This window comes from Ostrinia nubilalis, chromosome 28 (assembly GCF_963855985.1).
Source record: "Ostrinia nubilalis chromosome 28, ilOstNubi1.1, whole genome shotgun sequence".
Lineage (NCBI taxonomy): Eukaryota > Metazoa > Arthropoda > Insecta > Lepidoptera > Crambidae > Ostrinia > Ostrinia nubilalis.
The window spans coordinates 6,785,179-6,809,096 of NC_087115.1; the positions used below are offsets into that span (position 1 = coordinate 6,785,179).

The 23,918-nt window shown below is 39.7% G+C and overlaps 2 protein-coding genes across 4 annotated transcripts in view; one reads left to right on the forward strand and one right to left on the reverse strand.

The window, feature by feature from the left end:
* The first annotated feature begins 996 nt into the window (after positions 1-996).
* LOC135085228 (lysosomal alpha-mannosidase-like) lies at positions 997-15,804 on the forward strand. Its single transcript, XM_063979984.1, has 12 exons — positions 997-1,152; positions 1,902-2,038; positions 3,113-3,205; positions 3,781-3,910; positions 4,604-4,679; positions 5,336-5,459; positions 6,064-6,154; positions 6,660-6,750; positions 12,830-12,953; positions 13,736-14,210; positions 15,122-15,467; positions 15,767-15,804. Exons 1-12 carry the CDS (start codon positions 997-999, stop codon positions 15,802-15,804), a joined length of 1,881 nt encoding a protein of 626 aa, XP_063836054.1.
* Positions 15,805-20,877: 5,073 nt separating this feature from the next.
* LOC135085272 (lysosomal alpha-mannosidase-like) overlaps positions 20,878-23,918 on the reverse strand; it is a 37,717-nt gene continuing 34,676 nt past the window's right edge. For all 3 annotated transcript variants that reach the window (XM_063980025.1, XM_063980027.1, XM_063980026.1), the window contains exons 16-17: positions 23,220-23,407; positions 20,878-22,528 (exon numbers count right to left, since the gene is read on the reverse strand). In XM_063980025.1, coding sequence (XP_063836095.1) covers positions 21,335-22,528; positions 23,220-23,407 — 1,382 coding nt within the window. In that variant the 3' untranslated portion in view covers positions 20,878-21,334. The remainder of the gene's footprint in view (positions 22,529-23,219; positions 23,408-23,918) is intronic.

The window sequence follows — 23,918 nt, forward strand, 5'->3', positions numbered from 1 at the left end:
AATCTTGCAGAAAGATCAACGCAACATTCCTTGAGTGCGGTCGGCCACTAGTGGCGTGGCAGGCGGACTGCTTCGGGCACAGTCGCGAGTTCGCTTCCCTCATGAGCCAGATGGGGTTCGATGGACTCTTCATCAACCCCATCAGCTTTGATGATGAGTTGGAATGGATGAAGAGGAAGGGGCTGGAGTTTATGTGGAGGGGGAGCGATGATTTGGGTGAGGACTTCTTTACTAATCCATTAAGCCGTCTTTAGATTTATAAGTGTTACTCACGTAAGTAACTTCCGATTTTGCAAATACATAAATCGTAAGTCGCTTATCGTAATTTCTTACTACTTGCGTATACCTACAGCTGTTACATAAGTTACTATACCTTATGGAAGCAACTTATAAGTATAAAAGTGTGAACTCTCCCATAGATTTCATGACTTCATCAATCAACTCGCAAAATCAAGTGACGATTGATTTCAAAACTACTAAATGCCTATATTAATTAATTAATTAATTAACGAATACTAAAGGGCTCCTACACACAGACATGATAGATACGATATCGTTACGTGTACGACACGACTCGTATTGTGTTTAAATGTGTGTGTAATGCCCGTTTTCACCATCAGTCCCTAGTTTTTAAGTGACCCCTACTATAACACATAACATGAATTTTGTTTTCAAATGGGCCACTTAAAAATTAGGGATTGATGGTGAAAACGGGCATAAGAGTCCTAACTCGGTTTTCAGGACTAAAGTCCGGTCGCCGAGCAGACAGAATTTCCTCCAATGACCCCACACTAACTGCGGCCGCCCGTAGCCAAGGCTCATCATTTACACTGCGCGGAAATTAGCCAAGTCAAGTCAAAAAGACAGTGTAAATGAGCCTGCACAGTCGTGACAGTAATATAATTACACGCGAGCGTTAAGGATGGGTAGCTTGGGGTCATTGGACGAAATTCTATCTGCTCGGCGACCGGACTTTATTGCTTCTTAATATTCAAGATGGTCTCTCAAAACCCTACAGGAGCGGAGACAGACATCTACACGCACAAGCTGTTCGACGGCTACTGGTCGCCGCCAGGGTTCTGCTTCGGGACACAGTGCAGCGACCCGCTCATCATCACGTCTACTGACGACTTTACCAACGTCAGGGAACGGGTAATGTGGACTTGTTATTTGATTTTTCGTTTCAAATACCTAATTGTATTTTTTTTTCGGCGTCCTATTAGACGTGAATCGTCAATAAAAAAAAACTCATCTAGATCCGCAAATAAAATACGGAAGAACGAGAGACGTATGTAGGAGAAGTAGTTGAAAGAATGGATTTTTCATGCAGAATAAAGCGGCCGACCGTAATCCCCAATCCCATGTTAAGTGATGCACTTTTTTGGTGGTACGAACTTGCCCTTCAAATGTCTATTCGCTCTCACCTTGAAGATGCTTATAGCTATAGTGTTCGAAAAATAGCGAATTCCAATCCCTAGCTATTTGCATTATAAAAGAGCGAAACGCGTGTGAGCTAGTTGAATATCGACAATAGCTGCCTATTTAGTAGTAGTTTTACACTCTTCTTCTTGTCGTGTCGACAACAAACCTACACAGCGTCAGCCCAAAACTCCGCCACAAGAGTGGCGTTGTCAGTAGCCTTCATTAAATCTTCCTGCTTGCAGTTGTTTGGGCACGCAGGGCACGACATCATGTGATTCAGTACATTGAAGTCTGCTTTTCTAGTTTATACAAGGCCCTAGGGATATAGTAGTTTTTATGGCACATACAATAAGGTCCATTCTCCTCCGCAGGTGAACGTATTCCTTCAAAGCGTGCAGTTCCGTCAAGCCTTTTCTATTTTATAGCAGGGACCCAGTAGTTTTTATGGCACATACAATAAGGTCCATTCTCCTCCGCAGGTGAACGTATTCCTCCAAAGCGTGCAGTTTCGTCAGGCGCCATACTATACCACCCGCAACGTGATGGTGATGATGGGGCAGCGATGGGGGTACTACGATGCTAGTGTATGGTTCGCTAACATCGACAAACTCATCGGGTAAGTTTCGACGAAATAGCAAGCTGAAGTGACAATGGGCAGGGCACTAGTACGCAGAACTGACGGCCGATGGGGCAGCAAGGTTCTGGAGTGGAGGCCGCGTACCGGAAAACGCAGCGTGAGACGTCCACCCACAAGATGACCTCATAAAGGTAGCAGGAAAGCGCTGGACGCAGGCCGCTGCCAACCAGTCATTGTGGAAGTCATTGGGGGAGGCCTTTGTTCAGCAGTGGACGTCCTGTACCTGAAATGATGATGATAATGATGAATCTAAGCGAAAGGTCACTGACTCATCACGAAATCTCAGAAACTACAAGTGCTAGGAGTTTCAAATTTTGCATGGGGGTTCCTTTTAAAACGTAGGTTTTAAAAGACGGGATTTTGCAAAATTAAATCCCTAAGGGGGTAAAACGGGATCCATACGTACGAAGTCACACGCGGCCGCTAGTTTTCTATAACTTACTAGCGGCCGCCCGCGACTTCGTACGCGTGGATCCCGTTTTACCCCTTTCATCTATCTTACGCGGCGCGGTTTAGATTTTTTCATACAAATGTTTATTCCCGCTAACTCCCGTTCCCGTGGGAATTTTGCAATATCCTATTGTAACTAAGCTTTAAGTTTACTAAGGTACCTGCATGCCAAATTTCAAGCGTCTAACTTAAGCGGTTTAGATTTTTCATACAAAATGATTTTCTCGCTAATTCCCGTTCCCGTGGGAATTTCAGGAATTCCTTTCTTAGTGCACCTCTACGGTACCTAAGCTACGTCCCTTCCAAATTTAACCATTAACTTCTCCCGTTTTCTCAAAAATTTCCCTTCACTACTCTGCTCCTAAGTATACTATAACCTGCCCAGGAGTATGAAGAATAATTGTACCAAGTTTCGTTAAAATCCGTCGAGTAGTTTTTGTTTCTATAAGGAACGTACAGACAGACAGACAAAAATTTTACTGATTGCATTTTTGGCATCAGTATCGATCACTAATCACCCCCTGATAGTTATTTTGAAAATATATTTCATGTACAGAATTGATCTCTCTACAGATTTATTATAAGTATAGATTATTGTTCTAGCTCCCTGAACCGCTACAACTTGGTGGGTGGCGTGGCGGTGAACGCGTTTTATTCCACCCCCGCCTGCTATCTGAAGGCTGTGTACGAGGAGAAGTAAGTACTTCATTTATCATCATCAGGTCATATTGAAAATGTCTAAAGATTCAAAATTTTTTCTATGGGTTGTCAATAACTTGGTAGAATCGGAAAAAATACAGAACAAAACTTACTTTGGCAAAAGCTAGTGTAGGTATACGTCAGTCTTTTGAAATACCTACTAAGTAAATAAACAATTTATAATGAGACTAGCGGCCGCCCTCGACTTCGTACGCGTGGATCCCGTTTTACCCCCTTAGGGGTGAAGTTTCGTGAAATCCTTTCTTAGCGGATGCCTACGTCATAACATCTACCTGCATGCCAAACAGCTCGATCCGTCCAGTGGTTTGGGCTGTGCGTTGATAGATCACTATGTCAGTCAGTCAATCAGTGACCTTTGAGTTATATGTATACAGGGTGTTAGGTAAATGGGTATATGAGCTGACACTAGCCTATGTTAACATGGCCATATAAATGGTATGGTGAAGACAGAAAACCATACCATTTATATGCCCATGTTAACATGGGCTAGTGACGGCTCATATACCCATTTACCTAACACCCTGTATATTTATATTAATCAATAATTTCAGCCCAAAACTCCAAACGAAGCAAGACGACTTCTTCCCGTTCGCCTACGACAAGTCGTCATACGCCACGGGCATGTACTCGTCGCGTCCCGCTCTCAAGTACTTAGCCAGAGAGGGACACAGGATACTACAGGTATTTAGATAGATAGATACATAGAAAACACTTTATTGTAATCGCACAAGACAAGAAAAGAAAGAAAACCTATAAACCTTTAAAGACTGTAAACCCTTGAAAAGGAAGCTGACAATAGTGACAGTTTATTGCGCTGCTTCTTCTCAGCACTGGCCCATTTATTGTCCCGAAGCAGTGGTAGGGTTAATATTGGGACGTGTAAAAGTGCTTTTTAAAAGTCTATTTGCAAAAATAAATAAGTTTGATGAGTTTTTTTTTAAAGAACAAAAGAGATACACAATAGGCGGCCTAATCGCTAGTAAGGGATTTTTTTCCAGACATCAGGGGTCTTATTTAAGCTATGCTTTAAATATTTACTAGAGTATAGTGTTTGGACAAACCTAACAAACAACAAAAATATTCGCAAAATGGCATGATTTAGGTGGTTTTATCACCAATTACATGTATTGCAGACAATCTAGGGAGAGGACAGTGCATAAGAAATGCATTGTAAATTAAAAAAAAAGTATGCGGCATGTAACTATTTAAATCGCCGAAAAGTAAAGTTTTAAAACAAAATAAAAAAAACTTGATAAAAATCATACTTCAATCAAAATTACATAAGTTTTGACATGATAATTTAGCTGGATAATAATTCCCTTTAAGGAATTAAATGATTTCGAGAAATTATAAACATTTTTCTTTTATTTTTAGATCTCCAAACAACTTCATGTCACTGCTAGGATGGGAAACTACAACAAGTTATTTGAAGATATGTCGTGGATTAATGGTAAGTACAAAGACAATACATTCCCACCCGGTGGACCGACGATCTGGTGAAGGTCGCTTGGGGAGGCCTTTGTCCAGCAGTGGACAGAATTCGGTTGAAACGAACGAATAAATAAGTACATTAATAAATATTTGTCATACGTGCGATATTGTATGGGATAAGTACCTTGTACCATTCGTCCGTTTCAGGCAAATGACGTCCACTGCTGAACATAGGCCTCCCCCAATGATTTCTACATCGCCCGGTTTGTAGCGGCCTGCATCCAGCGCCTTCCTGCTGCCTTTATCAGGTCGTCGGTCCACCTTGTGGGTGGCCGTCCCACGCTGCGTTTTCCGGTACGCGGCCTCCACTCCAGAACCTTGCTGCCCCATCGGCCGTCAGTTCTGCGTACTATGTGCCCTGCCCATTGCCACTTCAGCTTGCTAATCCGTCGGGCTATGTCAGCGACTTTAGTTCTCAAGTTTAACAAGACACCCGTATTCACAAACGATGTTTGCTTAAGTGAAGCAGAAAATCGAACGCACTGCGTTGAATAGAGCTCTGTGATTGGTTCGTGTGTCACCCTGTGCGTCGATGCGCACTGTGAGGCCTCGTAGTAATGTTTATGAATACGGGCGTTTGATTATATTATCAACCGTCTGTCTATTTTGTTCCAGGAGTATTCCAAGACCACAACATCATATCAGGCGCGCTGAGGCCGCACGTCATGGATTACTACGTCGACAAGATGGCTTCTGTCATCGACTTGGCCATGACCACCATCATAAAGAACGGGTTAAAGTAAGTACCATCGGCAACAGTGTTAACTATCCATTGAGAGAAAGAAAGAAAGCCTGTCATGTCGTCTCGTTCTATCGCAAAGAATCACCATTTGATGAGAACAAGAGCAAAAACGGAAATGGATAGTTAACAGTGTGGCCGTGTGTATACATAAGTAGATATTAGAGCTTTTTTACACGGAGAAGAATATGTGTTTTATCACATTCACGAGAACACCCCGTTTACAGTGTCCCGAAAAAACCCGATCCGTTCGAATTTGAAATTCGGTTTTGTCATTAAACTGAACAAGTATAAAAACAGGATCCAATTCAATTACAAGCATTATTTAATAGAAGTGTTTCCACTAGTTGCTTCATGAATACATTTTTTGCAAACACCCTTACTTATCGCAAAAAACCGTACCGGGATACACAAGTAAGGTTATTCACAAAGCTTGTTTGAAATATGAAAAATCAAACGAAAAAGCACTAAATTCGCAATCAAATTTTGAGATAATGTACTGATGGCCAAAATTACCAAGATTGGCTGTATTATTTTATTAGTGAACATTCTTTATTTTGCTTTTCTAATCAGTAAAGATTGTATTATTTTTAATTATTTCCAGTGTGCTTCGCAAGAGTCCAGCAGAGACCAACTACAATAGATGCCATTTCAACATATCCAGGTGCCCTTACACCGGAGGCCCTCACTATTTTGTGAGTTATTTACATTTGTCAATCAAACAAGTAATCACGAAGTTACGATGCGTTGAAGTTCAGCGTGACGTCACAAAGTGCTACAGTTATAAGCACGCCTTGACGTCACGGGCTTCTTTTGAGCTTTAGCGCACTAATCTCTTTCAATTTTCATTAGTTTGAAAAATTGAAAAATACGTGACGAGTATTTTTTTAAGTTAACCGACGGACTAATTCAAGCTCTTGCTTTTTTACCAAGGAAACATCCCTATTGTAATAATATGTTGTTTTGTAAAGCCCGGTCTGCGAGCACGTAGAATTTTGTCCAATGACCTGAAGCTACCCATCCTTATCGCATCTATATTCCTGTCGCGACTGTGCGACGTGCACCCGCAGTGAGTGTGCGAGCGCGACAGCAACATAAATACGCGCGACGCGAGCGATAAGGATGGGTAGCTTGGGGTCATTGGACAAAATTCTACGTGCTCGCAGACCAGACTAGAACAAAAGTGATGTTATATTACAGATAGTGGTGTACAACCCCCTGGCATGGAACGTCAGTACAACCGTGAGACTGCCCATACAACCCATCGACTACACAGTGTACACTCCAAGAGGTAAATATTATACATATAAAAAGCTATTTACTTTTCTATACTATGTGTTCAAACGATTTTGTAACGTCAGGTGGCAAAAATTGGAACTAATAATCCAGTAATGATAGTATAAAACTGTCGAATCGATACTCCCATAGATTTTGTATGGCAATATTGGCAATACAAGCAAGTGACGTCACTATTTGTCAACTCAAACCACTTTTTAGGGTTGTCCTGACAAGGAACCCTTATTATAGTTTCGATATGTCTGTCTGTCTGTCTGTCCGAGGTTTTGCTTGGAAACTATTGGCACTAGAGAGCTGTAATTTTGTGGAAGTATGTATATTAATCACGCCGACAAAACGGCAAAATAAAATTTTGTAAAAAAAATTTTTTAGGGTAGCTCCCCTACATGTAAAGTGGGAATCAGAGGCGGCGTAAGGCGTAGGCGACGTGGGCCACCGCCTACGGCCTCGCGGTACAAGGGGCCTCGCGCATCAAAAATTTTGAAAAAATGTATACAAGGTGGAGATGACAATATCACAATACGAACATTGACTATTAAATATAAATTCTTGATAGCTAAACAATGTAGTTAAAAATAAAAATATATTTTTTTCCAAACAAATTCAGCCATAATCAGACACAAAATTAAGCAACAACACGGTTTTAAGTGACGAACATTATTCTTTGGCGCAATATTCCTTTAAAAATAATCACTGAATCAAGAAATCAGAAACTGTCAATGTATAGACCTTTGACCCTTTTTTTTATTATTTCATAAAATCCGTCTTCAGGTCGCCACTAGGGCTTGCAAAATCGGATAGTTTTCAATTCCGGAACTGATTTCCGATATTGGGCACTCAACTCCGGAATTCCGGAACTAGTTCCGGAGTTGGTTAAAAAAAGAAAGCGCCACCCGACAAACATGTACACGTATGTGGCATCCACTTCAGGACCTTGTCCCATCGGCCGTCTGTTCTACGTACTATTTGCCCTGCCCATTGCCACTTCAGCTTGCAAATCCGACCGCTATGTCAGGCGACTGTAGTAATCTGCACATTTCTGGTTCGATCTCGAAAAGAAACACCGAGCATTAGCCCTCTTCATAGCACGCTGTGCAACTTTGAGCTTATTATAAGGCCTATTTATAGTGAGAGGCCACGTTTTCAAAACATAATGTCATCACTACTGGTAACACTCACTAATTGTAGACTTTCGTCTTTGAGTACTGAGGTGTTTTGGTTGAAAAGATGTTATGTAGTTTCTCGTACGCTCCCCAGCCGAGTTGGATTCGACGTATTAAAACTCATTAAAACTCATTTATTTCTGTAAATAGGCTTAAAAAAAGCACTTTTACACGTCCCAGTATTAACCCTACCACTGCTTCAGGACAATAAATGGGCCAGTGCTGAGAAGAAGCAGCGCAAGAAACTCAGTCACTATTGTCAGCCTCTTTTTCAAAGGTTTACATGCTTTAAAATGTACAAAGTTATAAATATTTATGCGAGCTAGGCAGTAACGTATCCCAAACATTTTTATCTTTTAAATAATCATCGACTTTATAGTAGCCCTTTTTCATTAAGGTACTTTTAATATGTGCTTTGAATTTATGAATGGGTAGTTCTACAACATTTTGTGGTAATTTATTAAAGAATTTAATACATTTTCCCATAAACGAATTACCAATCTTATGCAATCTGGAATTTGGAACGGCAAGTTTATTTTTGTTTCTTGTATTAAAGTTATGCAAATCGCTCTTTTTCGTGAATTGCTCTATATTTTTGCGGACATATAAAAGGTTTTCATAAATGAACTGTGAAGCTACTGTCAGTATGTTTATTTCCTTAAAAAAATCTTTCAAGGAAAATCGGGGTCCAAGGTTATAAATGGCCCGCACTGCTCTCTTCTGCAGAACAAACACAGTTTCAATGTCCGCGGCTGAGCCCCACAACAATATCCCGTATGACATTATACTATGAAAATAGCTAAAATATACTAGCCTTGCCGTTTCAATGTCAGTTAATTGCCTAATCTTTCTCACTGCAAAAGCAGCCGAACTGAGCCTTTTTGACAAAGTTTCAATATGAGGACCCCATTGAAGTTTAGCATCTAAAGTGATTCCCAGGAATGTTGTGGAATTTATGCTATTTAATGGTTCATTCTTCACCATTAATTGCGTGGAAACCTGTCTCACATTAGGTAAGGTAAATTTAATGCACTTAGTTTTGTTTGCATTTAACAATAAGTTGTTAACAGTGAACCAATGTAGAACCTGTGAGAGTGTGTTATTAATATCGTCAAAATTTACCTTACCTCTATCAACTCTGAAAATGAGAGATGTGTCATCAGCAAATAACACAATATCACACAGATCTTTTACAAAGTAAGGAAGGTCATTAATGTAAATAAGAAATAGCAAAGGTCCCAATATTGATCCCTGCGGCACACCCATAGTAAGAGGTGCTCCAGAAGACTCAGTTCCGTTAATACAAACTTTTTGTTTTCTGCCTGTGAGATACGAGTTCAGCAGATCAAGTGACTTATTCGAAACACCATAATGTCGCAATTTGTTTAGTAAGGTTTGGTGGTCTACACAATCAAACGCTTTTGAAAGATCACAGAAAATACCAACAGCGTCCTTTTTACTCTCCCAAGCATCAAAGACGTGTTTCAATAGTGCTACCCCAGCGTCAGTAGTACTTCTACCTTTCGTAAAACCAAATTGCTTATTGTGTAATAATTTGTTAAAAATGAAGTGAGATAGAAGTTGGTGGAAAATAATTTTCTCGAAAATTTTGCTAAGTACTGGTAGAATAGAAATCGGTCGAAAATTAGAGGGGTCACATTTGTCACCAGCCTTGAACAATGGAATTATTTTACTTAACTTCATTAAGCTAGGAAAGCAACCTTGATCAATACATGTATTAAAAATGAATGCAAGGTGAGGAGCTATGGTGTCAATAATTGTTCCAATTATACTGACGGAGATTCCCCAAAGGTCCTCAGTTTTTTTCATATTTAATTCTCTAAAGGTTTTAATTATTGTATTACAATCTATATGCCTGAACTGGAGCAGACACTGGCACTCGGTGACATTAGATTTTAAAAGAGACTCTGCAAGAACTGGTGATGAATTCAGTTCTTTAGTTGTTTCAGACGCAATATTGGAGAAGAATGTCTCAAATGTGGTTGCAACTTCTGTATCGGAATTTATAATTTCGTTTCCGATTTTCAGTGAAAAAGTGTTATCCTTCGATTTATTTTTACATGTTTGTTTATTTATTATGTTCCACGTAGCCTTAGCTTTATTATTAGAATTTAAAATCATGTTTCGAAGATGATTTGATTTAGCAGCCAAACAAACCTTTTTAAATATTTTTGAGTAATTTTTAACATATTCTATAACACTCAGATCTTGCGTATCGGCTTTAAGACTATATAATTCATACATTTTATTTCTACTCTTGTGAATGCCAGTTGTAGCCCAGTCATCAAATTTACATTTAACAGAATTTATTCGGATCTTTTTCTGTGGGAATGTGGTTTTGAATTCCTCACTCACAACACTGAATAGATCCTCATAAATTTGATCGACATTATTGTCATCTAATATAAGTTTATCAATACCATCACAAATATTTTTCTTAAATTTTTCAATTCGGTTAGTTGTTATTGGCCTACAAACAACATCCACTGTACTAGGGACATGATGGTGTTCAAATGTGGCCAATTGTCCACTATGATCTGAACTAAGGCAATTAATTATTGATTTACTTTGAATATCACAGTTACAAAAAATGTTATCTAAGCAAGTAGCTGATGTTGGAGTGATTCTAGTAGGCTCATTGAAAAGATGTGATAAATTAAAAGATTTAAAAAGGTTTAAGAATCTTATTTTATATTGAGTATTATCTAATAAATCTATATTAAAATCTCCACATACAACTACTCTCTTATTTGATTTAAATACCTTTTTTAAGACCTCCTCCATAGTGGATTCGAATAATTGGTAATTTGCAGATGGGGGCTTGTACACACTTACAATTATATACTGCTCTAGCTCTGCACACGCAAGTTCTATAGTTCGTTCGACTGAGAGTGAGACAATGTCTTTTCTTTCCTTGTATTTAAATTGATTATTTAATAATATGAGTGACCCCCCTCTAATAGCAGACTCCCTGGTGAACGAACTACAAACTTTATAATTTCCTATATAATGTTTGTTTCCTTTATAATGTATTATAACGTAATATAGAATCGCCCTCGTGCTCAGCCAGGCTCAAAGACCTTCTAATAGTCCAAGAACGCCAGTCATAATGGCAAGTTAGACTCTTCGGTCTTCTGTATAACCTGCCGTAGCGTATAGATGTGGTATATGGTACTGTTAACCTTTTCGATAACCGGCTTCCTCGAGAGGCTATAAGTCATCGAACCTACGCGCGAGACTATCCGTGATGACTCTCAAAAACAGCTTGTAGACATGACTCAGAACCCAGATGGGCCTGTAATTCCTTAATAAGGCTTTTACCCCTGTCTTGAAGAAAAACACCACTACGCCTCTGTTCCATGCCTCTGGCATTATTCCCTGGAGAAGACGAAGTTACAGAGTCTCTGAAGGACTTTCAGTATCGGTTTTCCACCCGCCGCGATCAGGAAGCTCCGAGGTTATTCCATCATCACCCGGTGCCTTGTTGTTTTTTAGTTGTATGAGAGCCATCCTAATCTCGTATAGGCTGATGTCCGGGATATCTTCGATATATTGTCGAGTTAGCTTAGCTCTTGGTGGAACTATCCTGTGGTTGAGCTATTAACAGGTTAGGTGACCGTGGTATATAGCTGTCCATAAAAACTTTTCGATCTCTCCCAGAACCCTTTGTTGATGTTACATTACCGTCCGCTGTCTTTAGCTTCGTCAGCTGGCTTTGCTAGAGTTGTCTCTTGCGAACATTTTGGAGCTTTGATTCTTCTCTATCGCCTCTTTAATACTATTAGTAATAAAATTGCGAATACATGACTGTCTCGAGGACTTCCTTATAGAAGGACCGATTTGGATAAAAATCATTTTGAAAACTTAAAATAATTTATGAAAAATTTCAATATCCGAATACGATATTGGCTTCAGTTCCGGAATTGAAATATCGCAAAAAACCTATCCGGAATTCCGGAGTTACGAAATTCCAGAATTCCGGTATTCAAGCCCTAGTCGCCACAGAACAAGGCCTCGCGAAATCTGTCTTGCCCACACCAAATTTAGGTCTTGCCCCGCCTCTGGTGGGAATGAATTGTTTTTTCTTCTTCTACCCCATCGTGTGGGGTATCGTTGGATAGGTCTTTTAAAATGACTTAGGGGTTTCTAAGACCATTTTACGATTTAGGGATCCGTTTGCAAAATGTTAAAGTTTAAAGTGCCCATTTTTCCCCCCCTGTAAAAACTAAACTGTTGGCTTGAAAAATCTGAAAAAAATCATGATAATATTTTTTTTTGCTTTTTATGAACTTTCAAGGAAAACTATAGCGGTTAAGATAGATCAGTTAGTTTAAGAGTGATAGTCGTTTTCCTTAAATAAATTATACCTAAAGAAAATATTAAAAGTGACTTTAGATAAAGTAATTGGTTGTTTCTGAAATATAATATTGTGGTAACGAAGGACAACTACGGAACCCTACACTGCGCGTGACACCACGACACGCACTTGGCCGGTTTTTTTCAATTACAATGCAACCAAAAATCTTAATATGACAGGTAATTTAAATTAATTAACTTTTTAAGTTTAAATTAATTAACTGACGGCCGATGGGGCAGAAAGGTTCTGGAATGGAGGCCGCGTACCGGAAAACGCAGCGTGGGACGTCCACCTACAAGGTGGACCGACGACATCGTAAAGGTAGCAGGGAAGCGCTGGACGCAGGCCGCTACCAATCGATCAACATGGAAAGCATTGGGGGAGGCCTATGTTCAGCAGTGGACGTCCTGTGGCTGAAATGATGATGATGATGATGAACTTTTTAAGACCAGAATGAAGTGTCTTTTAAAAAAATGTGTGGTTTCGAATTGGGAAATGGGGAATGGCGTCAAATAGTCTAATGTTTGTTCCAGGCACAACCGTCAGGGCAGCGATGGCTCCCATCCCAGATAACGTGCGACGGCACCCCGCAAGGAAAACGCGGGCTTTCTACGAATTAATATTTTACGCGGAGGACATACCCCCTATGGGGTTCAGGTTGGTGGTATTTCTTACTTTTACTTTCTTTATTAAAAAGTCCAGCTGACCCGACGAATTTCGTACCGTGTATGTTTATCGAAAATAATGTAGGATTCTAATGGTGGAAGAATTTTTCAAATCGGCCCAGTTGTTTCGGATCCTATTCAATACCAACAAAATCTCACTTAGGGCCAAATGGGCGAACTTACCCGCCTCTGTGGTCTAATGGTTAGACCACCTGCTTCAGACGCAGAGGTCCCGGGTTCGATTCCCAGTGGGGCAGATTTTTCTGTTCGGTTTGGTAGGGCTTGTTCTAAGTCCGCCTGGCTAGCTACCACCATCTTACCTAAGTCTGTCGCCATAACAACAATGTTAACAGCATTGTTGTGTTCCGGCAGTTAGAGGTACGATAGCCAGTTCCTCCGTGGTTGAGGATTCCGGGTGAAGCTCGCTTCCACCTTCGGCCTGATCGTCACTTACCATCAGGTGAGATAAGGGCCAAGAGCTTCCTCGTTGTGGATAAAAAAAAACTTGTATTCTTAAAATGACCTTACCTATTATACACCCACGAAGTTTGTCTAACGTTCTACCAAACACCCTGTATAAATATCCTAGACGTTAACACTGCGTTATAGTCCCAAACTAAGCAAAGATAAGATTTTACTATGGGTACTAGACAACAGATATAAACGTACTTAATTCTTCTTTTTTTAATACATACTTATTATTATAGATAGAAAACACCTTTTTGGGGGCTAAACCACGCTATGTGAAATTTCAAATGATCATAAACTTTCCAGGTCATACTGCATCCAAAAGTCCACCCTAGGCTGGGATCGTCCAAAGCGTTCTTTAATCAAGAAAATCAACCAGAATAAGCCAAAAAAATACCTAGTCAGGCAAACCAATCCTTCCACCGACGACGTTACTTTATTTGGAGAAAACGAACCTGAATACATGGAATATGACGAATCCACCACTCCTAGATTAGAAACCAAGATAGTCTTTGGAAATGTCAGCAAAATAGACTACGAAAGTCGTTTCACTGGAGTCCTCACTCCCAAGAGTAGAATTGAAGCCGTATCTTCAACTACAGAAAGTATAACTACAAAAACAACTACAGAAACTACAGAGAGAACTACGGAGAGAGTGAGTAGGACTACGAGGAAGACAGAGTCGGAAGATGAAGAGGATATAAACAGAGATTTATACAAACATGTTTCGCCTAAAGGGTATATACCAAAAGATAGTAGGAATCCGTATTTTAATAATAAGGTGAGTTCTGTTCTATCTTCCGCCCACAAGGTGGACCGACGACCTCATAAAGGTAGCAAGGCGCTGGACGCAGGCCGCTACCAACCGGGCGATGTGGAAGTCATTGGGGGAGGCCTATGTTCAGCAGTGGACGTCCTGTGGCTGAAATGATGATGATGATGTTCTTCGTAGATTAACGTGTGAACACACAGGTGTGTGTTGAAATTCGAATTCCAAATTGTAATGAATTTTTTGCACTAAGCGGGAATTTTTTGCACTAAGCGGGAATTTTTTGCACTAAGCGGGAATTTTTTGCACTTTTTTGACTAAACGGGATCCTGCAAAAACACGGATGTTTCAGTTAAAAAGAGTCCTAATTTGTCGCAAACGAATCAGAACTACCCCTGTTAATCTCTCTAAATCTGAATTAGCTTAATTACATACATGCTCATATTAGGAGTTACCACAATATTAATAGTCTGGAGATTGAACTAGCGACCCTCGAGCTTTTATTATACAGGGTGAAATTCTTAGACCAAATAAAAGGGCTGATTTAAAGCCATCAGCAAACAGATTATGGGGACCAAATTTTGTTATTCTCAGAATTTGATATTGGTTCTGTAGGAAAATTATTTAGTAGGTTCAATATCCATTTTTTTAGGTCAACTAAAGCCTGGTCCGTGAGCACGTAGAGTCGTAGAATTTATCGCGCGTAATTATATTGCTGTCGCGACTGTGCGACGGGCGCCCGCAGTGAGTGTGCGAGCGCGACAGCAACATAATTACGCGCGAGCGATAGGGATGGGCAGCTTGGGGTCATTGGACAAAATTCTACGTGCTCACGGACCAGGCTTTAAAAAATTACACCATGTATTATTTGTTCACTTTTTCAATGAAAAGTTTATTTAATATCTATTTTTTCTTCCTTCCAGTACATCCGAGTAAACCTAGACAGTAAGAATCGCATCTACAGCGTGCTTTTAGCGAACGGCGTCAAAATACACTTGGACATAAAAATGTTTTTCTACGTATCCGACGACCCCGACAAGAAAGATAAAAAAATGAACTCCCCAGGGGCATATTTATTCAGAACTATGGATGAAAAGCAAGAAGAAATAAACGATATTTTTAATGTCACTGTGTATAAGACTGGATTGCATTATGAGTATCATTGCAAGCTTGCAGATTATGCGGCGTACGTTGTGAGGTTGTATGCCAATAGTTCTGTGTTGGAAGTGGACTGGATGGTCGGGCCTGTATCCGTGGAAGATGGGTTAGGTAAGAGATAAAATATAGACTTAGCGCGTAAGTGAGTCAATGCCTGTCCAGGGATCAGCTTTCTTAGCATTTACAGTTGCTACTCAAACTAAATTATAAATTAGCTTGAAAAAATTGAACTGCCTAAGGCGGGAATCGAACCCACGACCTTTCGCTTGCCGGTCTGACTCAGTTATGCGTTAGACGTGTAACATGATTTTTTTTTTTCAAATTACTCAATAACTATGTTGACTACAACTATGTCAGTTTTTATTTTCGTTTTCTTTACCGAATGCTCATAAAAAATATAATTTCCTTAGAAACTGAAGAAATTAACGCTTCAATCCCCAAGCGGTAGTTTAAGATGGCGTAAAAATAATATCTATCGTGTCTCGATTATTTACACAGGAATATGTAGTATATTATTAATTTACTAGCGGCCGCCCGCGACTTCGTACGCGTGGATCCCGTTTTACCCCCTTCATCTATCTTACGCGGTTTAGATTTTTTCATACAAATGTTTTTTCCCGCTAACTCCCGTTCCCGTGGGAATTTTGCAATATCCTGTTGTAACTAAGCTTTGAGTTTACTAAAGTACCTGCATGCCAAATTTCAAGCGTCTAACTTAAGCAGTTTAGATTTTTCATACAAAAGGATTTTCCCGCTAATTCCCGTGCCCGTGGGAATTCCTAAGTATCCTATAACCTGCCCAGAAGTACGAAGAATAATTGTACCAAGTTTCGTTAAAATCCGTCAAGTAGTTTTTGTTTCTATAAGGAACATACAGACAGACAGACAGACAGACAGACAGACAGACAGACAAAAATTTTACTGATTGCATTTTTGGCATCAGTACCGATCACTAATCACCCCCTGATAGTTATTTTGAAAATATATTTCATGTACAGAATTGACCTCTCTACAGATTTATTATAAGTATAGATATTATTTGAATTGTATAATTTATTGGCGCTTTGTAATCTCTGTAAGCCTTCAAGTCAAGCAGCTTTCTAAATAAACTAGCTGTGCTCGCGACTTTGTACGCGTGAAAACCCGTTTTCGCAACATTTTTCATTTTTGCTCTGCACCTATTACTCGTATCGTGATGGTATATAGCCTATAGCCTTCCTCGATAAATGAGCTATCTAACACTGAAAGATTTTTTTTAATCGGACCGGTAGTTCTTGAGATTAGCGCGTTCAAGTAGGAAACAAACAAACAAACTCTTCAGCTTTATAATATTAAGTAATTAAGTAATAGATAAATAACTTATTATTTTCACAGGTAAAGAGGTGTTCATAAAATACTCAACAAACCTAGAGAACAACGGCGTATTCTATACGGATTCCAACGGCCGGCAGACCATGAAGCGAATCAGGAATATGAGGCCCACCTTCACTCCATTGAATACAGACCCGATCGCAGGTATGAACCTCACGATAATAAAGTCGAAGTCAAAATGTCTTTATTTGTTTAGACTAATAAATAGTTCTTACAAATCGTTATTTTGCTCTTAAGGAGCCTCTAATGTCTCATAATCTTTTTACCCTACCAGCGCTTCGAGACCAACATTTGGCAAGTGCTGAGAAGAAGCGCCGTATATAAGGCTCATAGCAGACTTATCAACTCGGAAAGGGGTCAACACCGCATCGCCTTTCGCGCGGTGTCAACCGCGAGGCGAGGCGTTTACGTTACGGTGCGGATAAGTGTGCGTTGCAGTATGGAGCTTCATACAAAGAATACTGACCGCCTCGAGTTGATACGGTTACGATCCCTTTCCGGGTCGATGAGTGTGCTATGTCCTTAAGGCCGTTTTACCACCTTACTTTAATCGTAACTATAACCATAGCCGGTGTTTTTGTATGGAGTTCGACTGACTTGACGTTTGTTAAAGTAAGATGGTGCAACCCAGCCTATGGTGTGTTTTTCTATTAAACGCTATATCACATAAAAAAAAAATATATATTCCAACGATTCTAAAACGTCAAGTGGCAAAAATAAAAAACTTGCAACCCAGTATTCACAGTTGCGCCCTCTTGTAAATGTTATAATTTTAAGGTTGTCGTGGCAAAAATTGGAACTAATCTAATAATTCAGTATAGAATAGATGGTAGCGCCCTCCTGACAATATCTAAAAAAAATATAAAAAAATAAATAAATATCATAGCTGGACTAGGACGGTTTAGGTTTAATGTTGGACATCAATATTCACGTATTCTTTGTTAAATTTCGTCGACAAAAAATTCAACGAGGGGTCGCACTCCTCGCCTCTTTGAATGCCATTTTGAATTAATTTTTTTGTATTTTTAAGACTTATTTAAAACACTTTTTTTGTCACTGTGTTGTCCAAAATACAGAAATCCGTGTCTTTAACATCGTTTGTTTTCTGATTTGTTTGCAATCATAATTGAATTAAAGTCGAAGAATCAAAGCTCGCAAACATTTAAAGTATCTCTACCCAACCCCAACTTTCTTAGTTCAAAAACAACTTCTTCTAAACTGTTCCAGGCAACTTGTACCCAGTCACATCGAAAATCCACATAGAAGACCCGAAAAAGAACATTCGTTTCTCCGTCCTGAACGACCGAGCCCAAGCCGGCTCATCTTTGAAAGACGGCGAAATTGACCTATTAGTACATCGACGACTGTTAACCGACGACAACGGAATACAAGCATATTTAAACGAAACCGAATTCGGTAACGGAATTTTAGTCAGAGGCACCCATTATTTGTACATATCCAAAGCCAACCACAAACCCACGAGGATATTTGAGAAAAAACTGGCAAAAGAAATCGAATTAAAACCACAGGTTTTTGTATCAGATATGTACGGGTACGGACGGAATACCAAGCGGATTTGGATGGAGTATAACAACGAATATAGTGCACTAAGATCGAAATTACCTTTAGGGGTTCATATACTAACTTTAGAGACGTGGAACGAGCATTCTTTACTGTTACGATTGGAGAATTTTTTGGAGAAAAACGACGCTGTGTTATCGGGAATCAAAACGGTGAAATTAAGACATTTGTTCAGGAATTTCCGTGTTACTGATGTTAAAGAAACCACGCTAGCAGCGAATATGATGTTGAAAGACTTCGTGCCTTTAGGATGGTCTAAAGACAAGTTTCTTAAAAATTTCAACGAAGCGTACGGCAGTGGATCTTATGCGTATTCTAATAACGATTTGAAAGAAATGGAGGAAGTGGATTTAAATAAAGGTATAGTGTTAAGACCCCAGCAGATTAGGACGTTCATTGTACAATATGAGTTAGTTGATTATTAGTAAACTAGCGGCCGCCCGCGACTTCGTACGCGTGGATCCCGTTTTACCCCCTTAGGGGTGGAGTTTCGTAAAATCCTTTCTTAGCGGATGCCTACGTCATAACATCTACCCGCATGCCAGCCCGATCCGTCCAGTGGTTTGGGCTGCGCGTTGATAAATCACTATGTCAGTCAGTCAGTCAGTCAGTCGAGCTAACTGCGCATCTCGCTGGACGTGCTGACGACCTGACGTTAACTTAAGTTAGCTTGCGCTAGCGCTATTTTCGGCCAAACGCCCCCATTGTCACGGCACCTACTATTTAAATCCACAATAAATAGAGGTGTTATAAAAAAAGATATAAAAACTTGATAACTTACTTGTTTCTAGAGTTCACACACACACACACACAGTATAATCCACACCCTATTATGACACCTTTTATTATAACACAGAATACACTGTAACTGTACAAAGAACACTGATAAACACAACCGTCCTTTCCAACGACCGAGCGAGAACTGACAACTTTACGGTAAAATTACAACTACCCCCACCAAAAGAGTAGTGGTGCCATCTAGAACGTCGTATTTATTTATTCGTATTGAAGGGAAACCAGAGTATCTAAAGCCTGGTCCGTGAGCACGTAGAATTTTGTCCAATGACCCCAAGCTACCCATCCTTATCACTCGCGCGTAATTATATTGCTGTCGCGACTGTGCGACGGGCGCCCGCAGTGAGTGTGCGAGCGCGACAGCAACATAATTACGCGCGAGCGATAAGGATGGGTAGCTTGGGGTCATTGGACGGGATTCTACGTGCTCACGGACCAGGCTTTAGAACGTCAGTTCGCTCTTAGTCTATTGACTATTTGACACCATTTCCCAATTTTTCAAAAAGAATTCATTCTGGTCTTATAGCCTGACCAGGAACATAAAAACCCTGGCATAGAGGCGCGTCAATTGCATTTGATAGTGCAACACTGAGTACAGTCGTACCTGTGTTAAATTAATAGGCTAAATTTATGTATCAGGATTCAGGATTACGGGCTAATTTGATATTTTCATAAATTAACGAAAAAATATTAATAAAGGTAACCTGGTTTAAATAAATTAAATGAAACCATCAATCGAGCTAGTAGGATTTATTTTATTATTCATCAATAATCAAATTCAGAACTTGAATATTCAACTGCAATGTCTGCTCATGAACGCTTCAAACTCGGTACTTCTTTCCCAATTCCATAAAATTCAAAACTGAGGAAGTGACAAAAAACTTTAAAATAGGTAGTTGAAACAAACTACAGCTAATTTTCATAGTGGACTGTACCATACGATAAACATGTCAGTCAATTTGACAACCTTTGTCGGAAACATTATTCAATGAAAATATTGTCCGAACCCTTGGTATTTCTCTTCGACAAATACATTAACACATTGTGAACCACTTTTCTTTCACGACTATAAAAATATTTTAGCAATTTAATTCACAAAATCAATTGCACACATTTAAAATAAAGTTTGTTTACACTTTGACAGCAATAGACTGACATGCAAGGTGACATGTTAATGAAGTTTTCAGTAACTGTTGCCATTAAAAGAAATTAGTACCATTAGTTTTCCGCAACATGGCGAGGGTTTTTATGTTCCTGGTCAGGCTATAATTACTTTTATTAATTTTAAATTACCTGTAAGTTGAGATTTTTGGTTGCATTGTAATTGAAAAAAGTAGTTTCGAGTTGACAAAATAATGACGTCACTGGCTAGTATTGCCATACAAAATCTATGGGAGTCTCGTTTTGACAGTTTTAAAAAGTGCGTCTATGAGGGTTTTCGCCATTGAAAAATCCGCCAGATGGCAATACGTAGACGCGAGGTCCAAATGCTGCATGATTGGTTATTTTTGACATGACATTGACACTGGCCATCTGGCGGATTTTTCAATCGCGAGAACCCTCATTTATATACTTTTCGTTGTAGAATTACGAAACTGAAATCAACTTTAATAAAAATAATTGAATTGTTAAATTATTAATGACAATAATAAATAAAATTATTGTAATAAGTTGATGTCAATATTTTCTAGTAATTCCTATCAATGTTAATTTGTTGACTTTACTATATTAGTAAAGAATGTTGTTTTAAGCGTAAGTTTTTAAAATAAAACAATTTTATTACAAAATGATATGTTTATTTACTAAAAACCTTAACAATAATATAATATACATTTGAGGAGTTACAAAAATATGACAAAATGGCTTCCTAAAGCTGGAACCACACTGTTATGTAAAATATTCCTTAAGGCTGAGTTGCACCTAACTTTAACCGTAACTGTAACGATAACCGGTGTTTTTGTATGGAAAGTGACAGACTTTTGACGTTTGTTAAAGTTTTTTTTTTATGTGACAGGAGGCAAACGAGCAGACGGATCACCTGATGTTAAAATAAGATGGTGCAACCCATCCTAAGAAAGGCCTATGTATGAAAAACAGTAGCATTTTAGTTTAATTTCGAAATAGGCAGCTAAAATATTGCAAACTGGGTTTTAAAAGGCCTTTGAAATGTATTTCTATATTCAACCTTAAACCAATATGGCTACTGTTTCTTTTAATCTTTGGCAATCTTTTCAAGGCCTAGCTATAAAAGTCCTTATTTGTTTCGCAGCAAGGTTGATTTTGTAGCTATCATCTGCGACTTTAGGTTTATCTTTAGCGAGTTTAACATCTCCAAAGCTTCCATATTCCTTATTAAAATTATCAGAAAACTGCTTCTCTGTATTCCAAGTCCATTTTTCGTGCAGACCAGCGTTAGCGGACAGTACAGTTTCTTGCAGTGAACTTATAGTTGTAAAAGTTAGAAGTTTTGCTAAGTCTACGACTCTAGAAGACGACTCGGATTCTTCTAGGAAATTCTCGAGGCGTAGCAAAAACATTCTGTTCCCAAATGGTTCTAAAGTTAACAAATGTACTCCATCAGGTAGTTCAGATTTTAACCAGCTTCTCTCGTTGGTTAATTTCTTCCAATTCTCAAGATTTATTCCATCAGCGTTAGAGACGAAAACTTGCGGTTTGTTCCTCATTTCCAACACATCTTTGAACGTTCTTTTGTCCAATGTAAAGAAGAATCTATGCGTTCCCCTAACAACCAAACCTTTTCCAAATTCAGTTTCATTCAACGCCTCTCCTACCCCAAAAGCGTCATCATGTAACAACCGCCTATGTAACATAACTTCTAGATTACCCTCTTGCAAAGAAGCGACACCTACCGCCCTATCCGGCAACACATTTAAATACACGTCACCCTTATCACCTGTCAAACCTGCCACACTGACAACTGGGTAATAATTCCCTGCCACTGGTTCCTCAACTGTCAAATTATACTGCGGTCGCTTATTCAATTTTCTTTTAATCAACTGCCGTCCATTAGAATCTGTGTAGAATTCTCCATTCGTGACTATATTCGTTTCGTATCTCACTATGAATTCTTTTCCTACCCCATCATCTATATTGATCGGCCCAACGACAAAATCCAATTCGTGATACGGTATTTTTCTATGATTGTAGAATCTGTATGTGAACGCTGCGTTGTTTTCTGTTGTGAATCTTGTCTCTGAAAACAACGGTCCGTCTATTTGTTTATAGTCTTTGAATTTCAGCTCTACGGGTGTGTTTGAACTGGGTCGGAATATGTAAGCACCGGATGACCTGTTTTCGTATATTTCGTTGTTGCCGATAGCAGCTGGATAGTACCAATGGCTCGCTGTGAACGTGTAATCTCCTTGAGTCGTGATAAGGTGGGAATTTCCTGGTTTTTTGAGAGCCTGTGGGAAAAAATACAATAATAAAATTAAACCATCATCATCATCTCAGCCATAAGACGTGCACTGCTGGACAAAGGCCTCCCCCAAGGTTTTCCACAATGAACGGTCCTGCGCTGCCCGCATCCAGGCTCCTCCCGCGACCTTCACCAGATCGTCGGTCCACCTAGTAGGAGGCCATAAAGTTTAAACCAGTCTTTCCCAAAGTGGGCGATAACGCCCCCTTGTGGGCGCTGTAGGCTTAAAGGGGGGCGGTAAGAGGCCCAGAAAAAAAATCGGGACGTTGTGTAGAGGCTTGGGAGGCGTCATTACTAGGAGGACTCTTAGACACCGACTGAGCTCGACTCTTGACTACAAAAATGGGGGGCGCTAAAAAATAATTTATTCTAAAAGTGGGCAGTAGACTAAATAAGTTTGGGAACCACTACTTTAAACCTTTGTCATCCGCTTTGCAATGGAGGGAAGTCGTACCTTAACTTTGAACTCCTATGTTCTTCTGACTAATTTCGTTGAAGTCCAATGACAGTTTAACTTTCCCCCGGGACAAACTTGACCTTCACTGGTTGGGTTATTGGCGGTCAAGCTGTAGATCCTGGCTACACAGGAGTTGCAGCGGTGGGAACGAGAGGTGGGAATAGTCCCGTTGAAATGAACGAACTAACGATGTAAGAAATAATTTGAATTTATGACATACCTCATCATTCAGTTCCTCGAATCTCTCCACGACCATAGGATCGTCAGCAAGCATCCTCATTTCATCCCCACTTATGTATGGGTACGAATTCTCATCCTGACGGGGTCGTTTCGGTTTGGAACTCTCAACGAATAGTTTCTCAAATTCCTCTACGTTTTTATCTTTGCCCTCCTTGGATTTTAGTAGCGCTGAAAAATAAAAAGAAATAGGTATGATATAGGTCTAAAGCCCGATCTGTGAGCAAGTAGAATTTTGTCCAATGACCCCAAGCTACCCATCCTTATCGCTCGCGCGTAATTATATTGCTGTCGCGACTGTGCGACGGGCGCCCGCAGTGAGTGTGCGAGCGCGACAGCAACATAATTACGCGCGAGCGATAAGGATGGGTAGCTTGGGGTCATTGGACAAAATTCTACGTGCTCACAGACCGGGCTATAGCTTAACTTAGTACCTGAGGTATGATTGCATGGGAGGAGTGACATTGACATATTATGACGTGACAAAGCATATTGTCCAACTACAACGAACCGTCATCAGTGACATTGACAGGGGGCGCCACCGTCAACACCAGATCGCTGGTTCCGATTTTTGCCATGTTGGAAACTATACATTTAGTTGAACGATGGTGGCGCCCCCCGTCAATAAGTTTGGTGGGACAGTTCAGCGTAGAATTCTGATAGTGTTACTCCAGCCTAAACT